The following is a 14,942-nucleotide window of genomic DNA, read 5'->3' as shown; positions in this document are numbered from 1 at the left end:
TGTGTAAGAACTAGAAGTTTTCTTCCCTGATCCAGAACTCTCATTTTTCTTTTCATCAGCCATGGCTCTGATACCATGTAAAAGAACTAAGAAATTTTGGAATAAGAATTCTGATGTTTATTGCCCCAGAAATCAAAGATATATATAAAAAATTACAGCAAATAAATAGGTTCCTAATTAAGCTAAATTACCAAAATTGTATCAGAATCATACAATAAAAGGTAAGAACAGATATGCACACAAAAATTTCTAAACAAATGCCCTAAATAAATGCAAAATAAGTGGCAGCTAACAACTGCCTTTCCAATATTAATAATAAATTAAAGCACCAAACTTTATAATAATTTTCATGATAATTAATTTTATAAAAGTAATATATAATAATTCAGTGCATGGATAATATAAATAAATACTTAAACACAGAGACAGAAATTTTGAATCACAGAGAAATCTAAAAAACTCTCTCAATAATTCACTTTTCAAATTTTGGTTAGTTCTTAATTTCTCATGAATTTTTCTTTTCAATCTATAATCGTTGATTATGTTTGTACATAATTGGCTGTTCAAGACTTAGAGATTTGCATGGAACGATCATGCATTAGCTACCAGAGAGCAAGTTTAATTATGAGAGTGATTTGGGGTACTTCTGGTGCACAATCACTCAAATTCAAGACCAATTATAAAGTAAATCCTTAGCATCACTGCCAAAGACAACAATCCCTACGTTCTCATTCTCAAGATTTAATGCTATTCCTTTCACACCGCTGGCAAATTCAACCATTTCCCAGTTTGAATCTCGTTTAATCGATAAACACAAGCATTCCCATCTCTAACTGGGACCATGGGACAAGTACTAATAATTTTGTTTTCTCTTTCACCTAATTTTCTTTGAAAATTATTTCTTTGATCCAACATTTATGAAGATGATGCAAACTTTTCTTCTTTCTCATTTTACTCACTATTTCGTCAATAGCCAGTCAACTCCATTTTTGTTTATTGATCCATCACCATAACCATAAATCTCCCAGCAGCCTCTCTATCACACAAATCCATCCTCCCTAACTAGGATATGTGTCACGTAAATGAAAATTGTCACAGTTTCCTCTGGAAAATATTAACTAAACATATAAACCTACTACATAATTTCTGAAACCTTTAATTTAAATAAAATAAATCAACACACATATATATATATATTAAGACACTAAAAAATTAAGTCTTTGATCATTGTTAAAGAGCAATAAGATGATATATCAAGTCATTAATGGACAATGCTACTAAGCACAAAAAAAAAAAAAAAAAAAAAAAAAAAAGAGCTTGATTCAATATACTGGATTGTGATTTGATGTTCATATGATGTTGATTAGGTAATTGATACAGCGTTATCCTATAAATACCTCTCCATGAAGCTAAAGCTCTTCACTCACCCATGAAATAATCCATCTCCTTCTATTTTTGTACTATAATAGACCTGACCTAAAATAGTCACCAAAGCCACAATGTGCTTGCTCGCTAAATCACTTTCCAAGTTATTCCAAGCCCTGCTTATTCTCATATTTCTATCTTCTATATCTTTCTTCATCAATTCTTCTGCTTCCGCTGCAACTTCAGTCTCTGCCGATGCAAAGAGTGATGAACCAGTTAAAGGGGGAAAGGAAGCTGATTCTCTCTTAAAATGGAAAGCCAGTCTTGATAACCAAAGCCAATCTGTTTTAGATTCTTGGGTTGGCAGCAGGCCTTGCAGTTGGGTTGGGGTCACTTGTGATAGCTCTGGAAGTATCACCAATTTGAGCCTCATTAATTTACGTTTAAGAGGTACGCTTCATAGTTTCAATTTTTCATGCTTTCCCAACCTTTTAAGTCTTGAGATTTGTAACAACTCATTGTATGGGACCCTTCCGTCACATATCTGTAATCTCTCCAAAATTACCTTATTGAACATGTCCGGCAATCATCTCACAGGAAATATTCCATCTGAGATAGGTTTGCTGACAAATCTTTCTAAGCTTGATTTGTCAAGCAACAATCTCACAGGTTCAATCCCTCCTTCCATTGGAAAATTGAGGGAGTTATCAATTCTTCGGCTTTTTGAAAACGAACTCTCTGGATCCGTCCCCCAAGAAATTGGGATGCTTAGTTCTCTTTTTGAACTCTCTTTGGGCGAAAACAATCTCAAAGGCTCAATCCCTACTTCCATAGCAAATTTGAAAAATCTTTCTATTCTCTACTTGTGGGGTAATAAACTTTCTGGTTCCATACCTTCAGAAATTGGGTTCTTAAAATGTTTACAACAACTTGACCTATCAAGTAATGGTTTTACTGGTGTAATCCCTTCTTCTATTGGACACTTGAGAAATTTATCGATTCTTGACCTTCATGACAATAAACTTTCTGGTTCCATACCTTTAGAAATCGGGTTCTTAAAATCTCTTAAAAAACTTGCCTTGTCGAGTAATGCTCTGTCTGGACCAATTCCTCCTTCCATTGGAAACTTGAGAGAGTTATCATTGCTTAGCCTTTGGGACAATAGACTCTCAGGATCAATCCCCCATGAAATTGGGATGCTTAGTTCTCTTTCTGAACTCTATTTGGGGGAAAATAATCTCACCGGTTCAATCCCTACATCAATAGGAGAACTTAAATCCCTTCACATGTTGAAATTGCTATTCAACCAACTCAACGGTTCCCTGCCTTTGGAATTCAATAATCTTACTCGTTTGAAGTCACTGCAGTTGTATGGGAATGGATTCACTGGTCATTTGCCAGAAAATGTATGCCTTGGAGGGTTGCTTGAAAATTTCACTGCTGGCTGTAATCATTTCTCAGGTTCGATCCCCAAAACCTTGAGAAATTGTACTAGCTTAGTTAGACTTAGACTTGACTGGAATCAATTAACAGGGAACATTTCAGAAGATTTAGGGATATACCCGCATTTGAATTTCATTGATTTGAGTAACAATAGATTTCATGGAGAGCTTTCATGGAAACTGGGGAAGTGGAAAAACATCACGTCATTAAAATTTTCAAACAACAACATCTCTGGCAGCATACCACCCGAGCTGGGAAATGCTACTCAATTACATCTTATTGACCTTTCCTGGAATCATTTGCAAGGGCAAATTCCTAAAGAATTGGCAAAGTTGAAGCTGTTGTTCAAAATTTGTCTTAATAACAACAATCTTTTTGGCCTTGTCCCTTTAGATTTGAATGTGCTATTTAATCTGGAAGAAATTAATTTAGCAGCAAATAATCTAAGTGGTTCAATTCCTGGACAACTTGGAGAACTTCCACATTTATTGGTCTTGAATTTGAGTGGAAATGAATTTACAGGAAGTATTCCGTTTGAGTTAGGGAATCTACATTTTCTAGAAGTTCTTGATCTTAGTCAAAATTTGTTGATGGGACATATGCCACGACAACTTGGGCAATTGAGAACTCTAGAAGTGTTGAATCTCTCCTATAACATGCTTTCTGGTTTGATTCCAACCACTTTTGTTGATTTGTGGGGCTTGACTACTGTGGATATATCCTACAATGAGTTAGAAGGTCCTATTCCCAATGTAAAAGCCTTCCGTGATGCTCCATTTAAGGCATATAGAAACAATAAAGGCTTATGTGGTAATGCTAGTAGTCTAAAGGCTTGTACGTCTATCAAAAGTGGTAAAACTCAGACAAAGAGCAAAAAGGTTGTCATTCTGATTTTACTTCCTGTTTTGGCCACCCTCTGTCTGTTGCTCTTGATTGTACGTCTCTTGATTCTTTTTCGACTTAGAAAAAGAAAAGCCCAATCATGGGAATCAAAAGATGAAGATATACTGGTGATACCTGGTCATGATGAGGAATTACAATATGAAAAAATCATTGAGGCCACTGAGGATTTCAACTCCAACTATTGCATTGGAGCAGGTGGAAGTGGAGTCGTTTATAAAGTTGTGCTGCCATCAGGTCGAGTTTTTGCTGTGAAAAAACTTCATCCATTACAGGATGACAAGTCAGGGAACTTGAAAGCTTTTGAAAGAGATATTCAAGTGTTGTTAGACATTCGACATCGAAATATTGTGAAGTTACATGGTTTTTGTTCACATTCAAAGCTCTCTTTTTTGGTTTATGAGTTCATGGAAAGGGGGAGTTTGAGAAGCATTTTAACAAGTGAAGAGCAAGCAGCAGAACTGGATTGGATCAAAAGGCTAAATATTGTCAAAGGGGTGGCCAATGCGTTATCTTATATGCACCATAATTGCCCTTTTCCAATCATTCATCGGGACATTTCTAGCAACAACATTCTTTTGGATTCAAAATACGAGCCTCATGTATCTGATTTTGGCACAGCTAGGCTTTTATTGCCTAACTCATCCAACAGAACGTCCTTTGCTGGTACCTTTGGATACACAGCTCCAGGTACGTGCCTTGGTTTCATTGTCAAATTCATATATATGGCCACACACAAGCATTAAGGGTCCACTTTATTTCCATATTATGAATTTTGTGGATTAGTCTGCTTTGTTCTTTTTTGAATTAATTTAAGAAATAATGAAAAATTACATCTGAATTTTCTGAATGTTTTGATTTAGTGATTTCTAGCCATAATATTATTAGGAATATACCTAAAAAAGTTAATATATCATTAAGCATAATTGCACCCTTTTTTTGTTTTACAGAATTAGCCTACACAATGCAAGTGAATGAAAAATGTGATGTGTATAGTTTTGGGGTGATAGCACTGGAGTTAGTACTGGGAAAGCATCCAGGCAACCTCATCTCATCTCTATGGTCATCAGCATCTTCCTCATCACTGAATGATCAGCATAAATTGTTAAAGGATGTGATTGACCAGCGTCTTCCACTTCCTCAAAATCAAGTTGCAGAGGATGTTGTCTACATTACCATGTTAGCATTTACATGCTTGCGTATCAATCCCAAATCTCGGCCTACAATGCAACAAGTTTCCTCGAAGATGATTCCTAAGTATCCTCTAATTTCAAAGCCATTCTCCACAATAAAATTAGAAGAACTATTTCCCGAAAGTAGCACCGACGTTTGAATATTTTCTTGCAGGTCTATATAGATGTGTCTTGGTTGTCTGTATCTCTCCTTCCAGGTTTTTTAAGTTGGCATGCGATATCTTAGGTTGGGTATATTAGGGTGGCCTATTGGCTTGGTTTTAGTTGGACATACTCATGCTAAATTTTGTAAAAATTATTGTTTATTACAACAAAAACTAGTATTACTACTTTTTAAGGCAATTTAGCGCTAATCTCCTAGAGATAAAATTGCATTAAACACAAATTGCCTAATTATTTAATTGATTTTTTGTACTGTGAGGTTTTAATCTCGTTACACTCGACTTTCATTAATAGAACAACGTTTGAAATTGAGAATACCATCATAGCTAAATTTTAGCGATAGACAATTAAAGTAGTCGCTAATTAACCACAGACAATTCATCTTTGATGCATGAAATCAAATAATAATTTTTTTGTCGATGATTTGTCACTAATTTGTCATTAATTGAGTTTTTAATCCATCATTAATCCGTTGTTAATTTATGTTAATGTTATATTATAATCTCTCGCTAATTCATTGTTGATAGCAAAAAATTATCAAAATAGCCCATATCCAAAAAAAAAAAAATAGAAATCTTAGTTTTTCAATACACAAATACATCTAGCATGATCAATTACATTTGTAATTATACTACATATTATATATATATATATATATATACATAATAATCATACAAAGGGAGGGAATAAGAAGATACATCCAGCACTAGGGTGAAAAACTTGTTATTTACAATTGTTGTCAAGCTTAATACCCAAATGATCACAGCCCTTTGAGCATCCATCATTTCAAAAGCCAAGCAAATAGTACATTAAAATCAGCTTCATCTTCAGTGATCGTAAATGAACAATTATGGGTAAATAATAGCTTAAAATAATAAGAAAAGAAAATGTAGTTTCCTGTATTCAAGGTGTAACACCCTTCTCCCCATTTAAGATTTACTTCTTGCTTCCCATGGCTGTGGAGTCTAGCAAATCAGAGCTCTAAAACCACCAACTAATACCCAACATTCACCTTATATAACTTCCAAAACTAGTGAGTTTAGTGGGGTGAGCTTTTGGGGAAAAGCCAAGTGAGTTGGCATTTACATTATATACGACGCAACAAAGAAGGTAAACAAATAAACAAGCTAGAAGAACAATCATCAAGCAAGATGAATAAACTCAATAATTACAATTTTTTTTTTAGAATAAGCACAAAAAATTGGACAATCAATTCCAACATGCAATGCAATGGTAAAATCTCTATATCAATCTCAAATTATACTTTTCCTAGTCTTCAATTATTCTTCATATATATAATTGACTCTTAATATCTAAAGATATGCCAAAATATCAAAATAAATATTAAAATCATATCCATAGTGAGTTAACCTCACAATGGCGGCTCTACCCTTTCTATGGGCTACCCTTTCCCTTTGCAATAAATTGAACTATTGGCATAGCCATCATCAAACTCACAATCTCTAATAACATAATTCTTTTACTGAAAGCAATAAAAGAATAGTTAAAATAGATTTGGAAGTCCAAGAAGCTTGAAAGCAAGTTTAAAGAAGTAGGAAATTGCATGATCTCCAACGCGATCGTGCTTTTGGTCGTGTAAATACGAAAGCTGTCATAACACGAGTGGTGCTTCCATTCACACAAGTGTTGTAACCTCTAATATTAGTTTGAATAGAGAAAGCCATGTATAAAACATAAGGGATAGCACGAGTGATGTTTTTGGTTGTGTAAAGACATTTCATGAAATTACACCAGCCTGTGTAAAGTTTACACAACCCATGCCTCACTAAGCTTGAATGTTGCCTGTGCTAAACAGATTACACGTGTGGTGCAATGCCAGCACTGAATTTACACTAGTCGTGTAAATTAACTCTGATTGCTTACCTGGTCTGTACAATTTCTACTCTTCTTTCTTGTACTTATTTTCTGACCTAATAAGGCTACAAATTGGTCATATATAAGCTTCATTTTACTATAATAAATAAAAGAATGTCAAAAAGCATATGACCTTATTAAAGAGCACATTTCATGTATTCTGATCCTCATAAATAAAAATAATTATCGAGTTTGTAACTTGGAGTTCAAGAATATTGCAAGAAAAATAGAATTAATTGGTTAATTATTATACAAATTGATAATAATAATAATAATAATAATAATAATAATAATAATAATAATAATAATAATAATAATAATAATAATAATAATAATAATAATAATAATAATAGTCCCCTGAGGCATAACCAAGAAAGAGCCGTCAATTGAGTCAAAAGTTAATTAGTAATTAATGGAAGCCAAAACGTAAGTTGCAGAAATTAAAACAAACTCTCTTGAATGACAAGTTGTGGCTGCTGATTTTAAACACAAAAGCTAGATGAGCCAATATCATGAAATTAAATCCTCCTTGGTCTGAAGCTTTACGTACATATGCATCATATACTCACTAAGATCTGAGAGGATTTTGAAACATTGATTGATCAAAATTGCTTCTTATTTTCCAATTTCTTCTTTTTTTCCAAGAAAAACCACGAAGGAGAATTTTCGTTCTCTGATATTTGCAATACAATTAGACTCAACCATAGATGACATTCTTTTCTGCTAGTGAAGGAAAGCAACAATCTAGAGACAAACAAGCTGATAGAACCAAAAATGGAAATGGGGGAAATCTAAGGGAAAAGAGAAATTAGGGAGAAACCAAGAAGAAGAAAGAGGGAGAAATCTTATTCATCAGGATCAAGAATTATAGAACGGGTTTTCAATACTTGAGAATACAGCTATTATAGCTACTAACATAACTGACACTCGTGTACGGTTATTCAACAACTCTTATTGAATTCCCGCTATAGTTACAACGCCCCACATCCTGATTATAACAGCTACCCTCTTGCACGCTCAGCACATGTAAAATGTAACGCACCGTTCTACTAAATTAATCTCGTGCTATCGCATGAACTGTGACATCGTATCAATACCTCCCCCTTTAAATTGTCCTTGTCCTCAAGGACGGAACGAAGGAAACCTCATCTAATCCCATCTAAATAGTCCCAAGTAGCATCAGATAGAGAGGAATTAGCCCAGTGAATGAGCCACTGAGTGGCAATAGCATTACCACGTTTAACTGTTCTTCTGTCCAATATGGCTTGAGGGTAAGGAGCTTGTATCATGGGGAAGGAAGGCAAAGCTAGAGATGCCACTAAAAGAGAATTAGAATGAGCAGGCTTTAAGAGGAAACATGAAAGACATCATGGATTTTAGCTTCAATAAGCAACTGCAATTTGTATGCAACTAAGCCAATATGATCTAAAATTTTAAATGGACCATAATAATGAGAACGCAACTTGTGAGCTGCTCTAGGCATTGAGGACTACATATATGGTTGAAGCTTAAGATATACCATGTCACCAATTGAGAATTGCCTCTCAGTTCTGTGCTTATCAGCTTGACTCTTCATATGATCAGCAGCTCTCTCTAGTTGTTTTAACAAAGCAACAATAGTTTCCCTGTCCCTCATAAAAATATCTACTGCTTCCACATTAGACTCACCAGGGAAGTAAGGAAGATGAAGTGGTGGAGGAACTCCATAAAGTGCCTCGAAAAGGAGACTGATGAATAGAAGAATGATAGGAGGAGTTGTACCAAAACTTTGCTAAGGAAAGCCACTAATACCAAGAATGAGGCAATTGACCAGCCATGCACCTTAGATGCGTTTCCAAGCATCTATTAACAACTTCTGATTGATCATCAGTCTGAGGGTGATAGGCAGTGGAGAGATGTAAAGAAACACCTTGGAGCTTAAAAAATTCTTGCCAAAAGGTACTAGTAAAGACTGGATCACAATCAGAAACAATAGAATTTGGCAGCCCATGTAATTTATAAACATTATCCAAGAAGGCTTGAGCTACTATCTTAGCTATATAGATGATAAAGACCAATGAAATGTGCATACTTGGTAAGCCTGTCAACAACTACCATTATGACTGACTTGCCCTGAGACTTAGCGATGGGATTAAAACGATGTGTATGAGATGGGTGAAAGTGGACCAGCTGTTATTTTTACAAGCCCATCTAGCTTTGGCTTGGGTCTAGTTCAGTTCTGCAGCTCCATTCTTCCTTAGGCCCAATTCAACTCTGCAATTTCTCTCAAAGCATCGAAGCAGCAGAGAATCAATCACTCCTACATCCTGCTCATTTCAGCTATTCCAGCTAGTCATTCCAACTAAGAATAGCGTTACAAGTTGTTGTAAATTAGTTAGAATCACCTGTAAATACGGGAGGGTAGCATAGAGATTTTTCTAAAATAGCTTCGAGAGCATTCTTTTACTTGTATATAAACATGCCATTATTTAATGAAACAACATAGCTTTTGCTCATTTACAAAATTTATTAGCTAAATTCTTCATGGTATCATAGCACAACCTGTGCTACTGATAGATTGTTCTTCTTAGTAAAATACAACCCTCTAATTGCCTTTCTTTTATTCTGCCCTTAAGCTGTTCTAGAGAATGGCTGATATAACCGAGACATCTGGGACTGGCACTGGTACTGGTACTAGTACTCAAGCTGCTGTCAATGAAGATGGTGTTCTTCATCTACACAACTCTGACCACCCAGGCATGATACTTGTAAGTTCCCCTCTGACTGGGAAAATTTATTTATCATGGAGTAGATCCATGGTGCTTGCTTTGAGAGCCAAGGACAAGCTTGGATTTGTTGATGGGAGCTGTGAAATGCCTGCTGCTGGTTCTGCTACATTGGACAAATGGAAAAAGGTGGATAGCATGGTGACCTCCTGGATCCTGAGTTCTATCTCAAAAGAGTTGGTGGATGCCTTTATCTATGCTGCTTCATCTAAGGATCCGTGGGAAGAAATCAAAGAGAGGTTTGAAGAAAGTAATGGACCTCTCCTCTAACAACTCAAAAGAGAGATAAGCAATCTAACTCAATCAAATGCATCTGTTATGGTTTATTTTACTAAACTTAAAAAATTATGGGATGAATTGACATGCCTTAAGCCTTTACCTGTTTGTGAATGTGGGGCTTCAAAACAAATGGATGAGATTAATAGTGAGGACAAGCTTATACAATTTTTAATGGGTTTAAATGAAACTTATGATCAAACTAGAAATCAAATTTTCTTGATGGACCCCTTACCAAGTATGAACAAAGCATATTCCATGGTGTAAAGGGTGGAAAAGCAAAGAGAAGTTCACACTGATTCAAGTGATGAATTTAACAACTGTAACAGTTCTAGTGGGTATCAATTCATTATTCTCATTTTTAACAACTGTCACCCCACCTTTTTTGGGTACAACATGCACAGGACTCACCCACTCACTGTCAGAAATGGGGTAAATAATTACAGCAGCTAGTAATTTTAGGATTTCCTTTTTCACAACATCCTTCATTGTAGGATTCAATCTTCTTTGGTGTTCAATGGAAGGTTTACTATTTGGCTCAAGGAAAATCCTATGCATACAAACTGTTGGACTAATTCCCTTTATATCATCAATTGCATAACCCAAAACTCTTCTATATTCTCTCAAAACTCTCAATAATTTGTCAATCTCAATATCAGTCAAACATGCACTAATTATAACAGGATATGTTCCATTTGGTCCAAGAAAAGCATACCTGAGGTTGGGAGGAAGAGGTTTATGATCTACCTTTGGGGCATCCTCTACCTTTAATGATGGTGGTTTAATCTCCAAATTTTGCACTTCTTCAAGCTGAAAATTTGTGGCTTCAGGATGTGGTGGAGAGCTCTCCAAGTATTATGCAAAAGCAGCTATGTTGTGATTATCATCATCAATGCTCCCACCATGGACTAAGCAATTTTCAAGAGGGTCTTGTGGATAGCTTTTTCTGAAATGCTCTTGAACAATCTCATCAACAATGTCTACCCGCAAACAAGACTCAACTTCTTCATGTTTCCTTTTCATGGCAGGATTGATGTTGAATATCATTTGATCATCTCCCACTCTAAGTGTCAATTTCTCACCCTTTACATCAATTAATGCACCAGCTGTTGCCAAAAAAGGTCTTCCCAATAAGATAGGAACTTTTGTATCTTCTTCCATATCTAAAATGACAAAGTCCACCGGAATGTAGATTTTCCCAACCTTGATAGGCACATTTTCTAGAATGCCTTCTGGATACTTGATTGAACGATCAGCCAATGAAAGATACATGTTTGTGGGCTTCAACTCTCCCATATTCAACTTCTCATATATTGAAAGTGGCATTAGGCTGACACTAGCTCCAAGGTCACATAAGGCATTTGCCACACAATTATCACCTATATGACAAGGAATGGAAAACACACCCGGATCTTTGAGTTTGGGAGGTAACTTCTTCGAATTATAGCCGCATTGCTCTCCCAAGTTGATGGTGTCATAATCTTCTAGCCTTCTCTTGTTGGAAAGAATCTCCTTCAAATTCTTGGCATTACTTGGCATTTGGGATAGTGCCTCAGTGAATGGCACATTGATATACAACTTCTTTAGCACTTCAAGGAATTTGCCAAATTGTTTGTCTAGCTTATGCTTGATGAATCTTTGAGGGTAGGGAAGGGTGGGCTTGTAAGGTTCAGGTGGGATGTATGGTTTCTCTCCCTCATCTTGCTCACTTTTGCTTTCTTCTTCTTTTTCATTTTTCTTGCTCTCAACTGAATTTTCTTCTTTTGTGCTCTCTTTTTCTTCTCTCTTGTTTTCACTCTCTTGACCAACTTTCTTACCACTTCTTAAGGTCACAACCTTACATTGTTCATGAGGGTTTTGTGGTTGGCTAGGTAGTTTTCCATAGGATTTGCTTCCCGATGAGCTTGCTTGTTGAGCCAATTGAGTCTCCAACATACGGTTGTGGACTTGTAATTGATCCATGGTTTGTCTCATGTGTTGCATTTCTTCCTCCAATTTGCTATTCATCTTGCTTTGTTCAGCAAAAAATTTCTCCATCATGCTTTCCAAGGTTGGCTTCGGTTCATGAGGTGGAAGGGATTGTTGTGCTCTCGCTTGATATCCCAGTGGTGGCTGCCTTGTGGGCTGAAATTGAGGCTGAAATTGAGGTCTACTCTGCTGCATAAACTGCTGGTTATGAGTATAATTTGAGCTTTGGCCTTATTGAGCAAAAGTTGCTTGTGGTCTCCATGTTGAGTTGTTCACATTAGAGTAAGCATTTCCCATAGGTTTTTGTTGATAACCTCCTGCATAAGCAGCTTGTTCTTGCAAATAATCATCACCATAAGAAGAGTAATCAACTCCACAACTTTGAGTTCCATCTGTAAAGGCAACTTGTTGCATAGTTGTAGGGGTTGAGGTTGTTGCCTTTGTGCAAAAATCACTAAGAAGCTGAGTCAACTGGTTAAATCTTGCATTCATGAAGCTAACTGAGTCAAGTTCATAAATCCCAGCCTTCTTTGGCTCAAGTGCTCTAGGATTTCCCCACAAATGGGTATTATGAGCAATCTTCTCTAATAGATCATAGCATTCTTCACTTGTCATTCTCATGAAATCTCCTCCTGCTTGTGAATCAATTGTGTTTCTTATGGCTGGAGTAACTCTGGTGTAGAAATTCTGAACAATCATCCATTTGGGTATTTCATGATGAGGACATTGCCTTTCAAGCTCCTTAAATCTCATCCAAGATTCATACAAAGTTTCATCATCTCTTGGCTTCAAAGCTACCATCAAATTCCTCAAATGAGTGGTCTTCCCAGGTGGAAAAAACTGAGATAGAAAAGCTTGAGATAGCTGCTCCCAAGTAGCTATAGTAGCTTGTGGAAGTGAGTCATACCACTCTAATGCTGAATCCCGAAGAGAGAATGGAAATAAGGTGAGCCGAATCACTTCATCTGAAACTCCAGGTTGCCTTTGTGTACCACATATCATCAAAAATTTCTTCAAATGAGAATGAGGATTTTCAAGTGGACTACCTCCAAATTGTGAATTCTGAACCATTTGAATAAGACCAGTCTTTAACTCAAATTGATTAGCTCCAACGATAGGTCTGTTATCTCTCACATCAGCACATCTAGGAAAAGCATAATCCAACATGGATCTTCTCTGAGGATCATTTTGATTAACAACTTCATTTTGCCTATTTTGCTCATTCCCTCCATTGTTTCTACCAATAACTCTATTTTGATTCTCCATATTTTCAATTGTCTCCTCTTGCTCAAATCTTTGTTGTTTTTCTGTTTCTGCTTCATTTCTTCTCTTGTATTCCTTTTTGTTGGCTCGACAGAATTTTTCAATTTCAGGATTGAACAACAATTCAGTATCACTTGTGCTTTTCGATCGTCTCATAAACAAGAAAAGTACCTGAAAAACACAAGGAGTAGTAGTGAAAATAAAAGAAAATAAAAATTCTAATTAGCTTAAAACAATTAAAATCCAACTTAAACAAACAATTCCCCGGCAACGGCGCCAAAAACTTGATATGTTGTGTTATCCGCAAGTGCACGGGTCACAGTAGTATAGTTTTAAAAAAATGATATCGATCCCACAGGGAATTGTGCTTAAATTGGAAATAAAAGTATAAGCTAATTAGAATGACAAAATTTAAAGATGAAATTTGGAATTAAAATTGGTATTTGAAGAATTTAAGCTAAATCAAACAATTAACTAAATTAATTAAACTAGATTACCAAGATTTAAATTGAAATTGCTATTTATAAATTTTGGAGGAATTAAATCTAAATTCAATAAAAATTTAAAGTGATTCTAGAGATTGGATTTTCCATATTGTTTGCATGTGGTTTATCCCTAATTTAGCCAAACACATGTGAATTGCAATTTTGAGGGAAATCAATTCTTAAATTTTTGAAACCTTTTTCAAGCATCTCAAAGTTGGTTTTCATTAAATCAAACCCTGTTTTCACGGTATTTCAAACCTAACAAAAACCCAATTAATGCTTTAATTGATTTTGGAAAGTCCCCTTAATTCTTAGCTTATCTCTAACACCAAGAAAACCAAGTTTATTGCAAGATTATCTATCCCAAATATTCACTTTTCAGTCCATCTATTAAGGATTAAAGCTTAACTTAATGAGGGACCATTCATCAAGCAAGGCAATAAGCACACAAGCAATAAATCAAAATGTAACAAACCTCATTTAAATGACTAAATTAGTTCAAAAACCACAATACAAAACAATACTTACAAACCCATCTCTAGAATCTCCAACAACTACTCACTAATCATAGTTTCAAGACAAACCCAAATGTATAAATGAAGAAATGATGGAATTCTAAGTTAAGGAATAGAAAAACCCAGAAGAATGCTGCAGAATCTGCTACTGGAGAGTGCAGAACGCCTCTGTTGCTGCTGCTGCAGAAAATGGCTTCACGTGCTCCCTCTTTCTCTCCTTCTTTTCTTGCCAAAAATTGCCTGTCTTCCTCCTTTTTGGAAAGAAAATGATAAAGGAGACTTTATATGGGTTAGGGGTCTGCCCTAGAATGGGTAAAAAGGAGGAAGATTCCAGAAAAAGTGAGGTATAAAATCAGAGTCACGAAAATGCCACGTTAGCCATTTCCAGTAAAAACGACATAAGCTGAATCGGTTGTGTCGCGGGTTGTGTCGCAGGTTGTGTAACTCTCGGCCTGAATATCTGACGATCGACACAACCTGCGACATAAGCTAAATCGGTTGTGTCGCAGGTTGTGTAGCTCTCGGCCATTTTTTTACTCAACTTCAAAAATTTTTGCAATTCAACTCTAATCTCCTCCAAATGGCTACTCTGATCAAAATACATCAAATTTCTCCAAATTTAACCTACAAAACAAATAAATTCCAAAAATTAAACTAAGAAGTGTGAAAATTATAAAATTGACTAAATATATACTAATATCTATAATAATAGCTATGAACAAGGGTAAATTA

The 14,942-nt window shown here is 35.7% G+C and overlaps 1 protein-coding gene and 1 non-coding gene across 2 annotated transcripts; both read left to right on the top strand.

Moving 5' to 3' along the window:
* The first annotated feature begins 1,348 nt into the window (after nucleotides 1-1,348).
* LOC131180803 (MDIS1-interacting receptor like kinase 2-like) lies at nucleotides 1,349-5,243 on the top strand. Its single transcript, XM_058148530.1, has 2 exons — nucleotides 1,349-4,398; nucleotides 4,659-5,243. The coding sequence occupies exons 1-2, from the start codon at nucleotides 1,500-1,502 to the stop codon at nucleotides 5,039-5,041; spliced, it is 3,282 nt and encodes a 1,093-aa protein (XP_058004513.1). The 5' UTR covers nucleotides 1,349-1,499; the 3' UTR covers nucleotides 5,042-5,243.
* A 7,413-nt stretch (nucleotides 5,244-12,656) lies between these two features.
* On the top strand, nucleotides 12,657-12,763 carry LOC131181273 (small nucleolar RNA R71). Its single transcript, XR_009149899.1, has one exon. It is a non-coding gene; the product is annotated as a small nucleolar RNA R71 (small nucleolar RNA).
* Nucleotides 12,764-14,942: the final 2,179 nt, after the last annotated feature.

This window comes from Hevea brasiliensis, chromosome 6 (genome assembly GCF_030052815.1).
Source record: "Hevea brasiliensis isolate MT/VB/25A 57/8 chromosome 6, ASM3005281v1, whole genome shotgun sequence".
In the NCBI taxonomy this organism is placed as follows: Eukaryota; Viridiplantae; Streptophyta; class Magnoliopsida; order Malpighiales; family Euphorbiaceae; genus Hevea; species Hevea brasiliensis.
The sequence above is the reverse complement of the archived record's forward strand: the minus strand, read 5'-3'. Positions and strand labels throughout refer to the sequence as shown.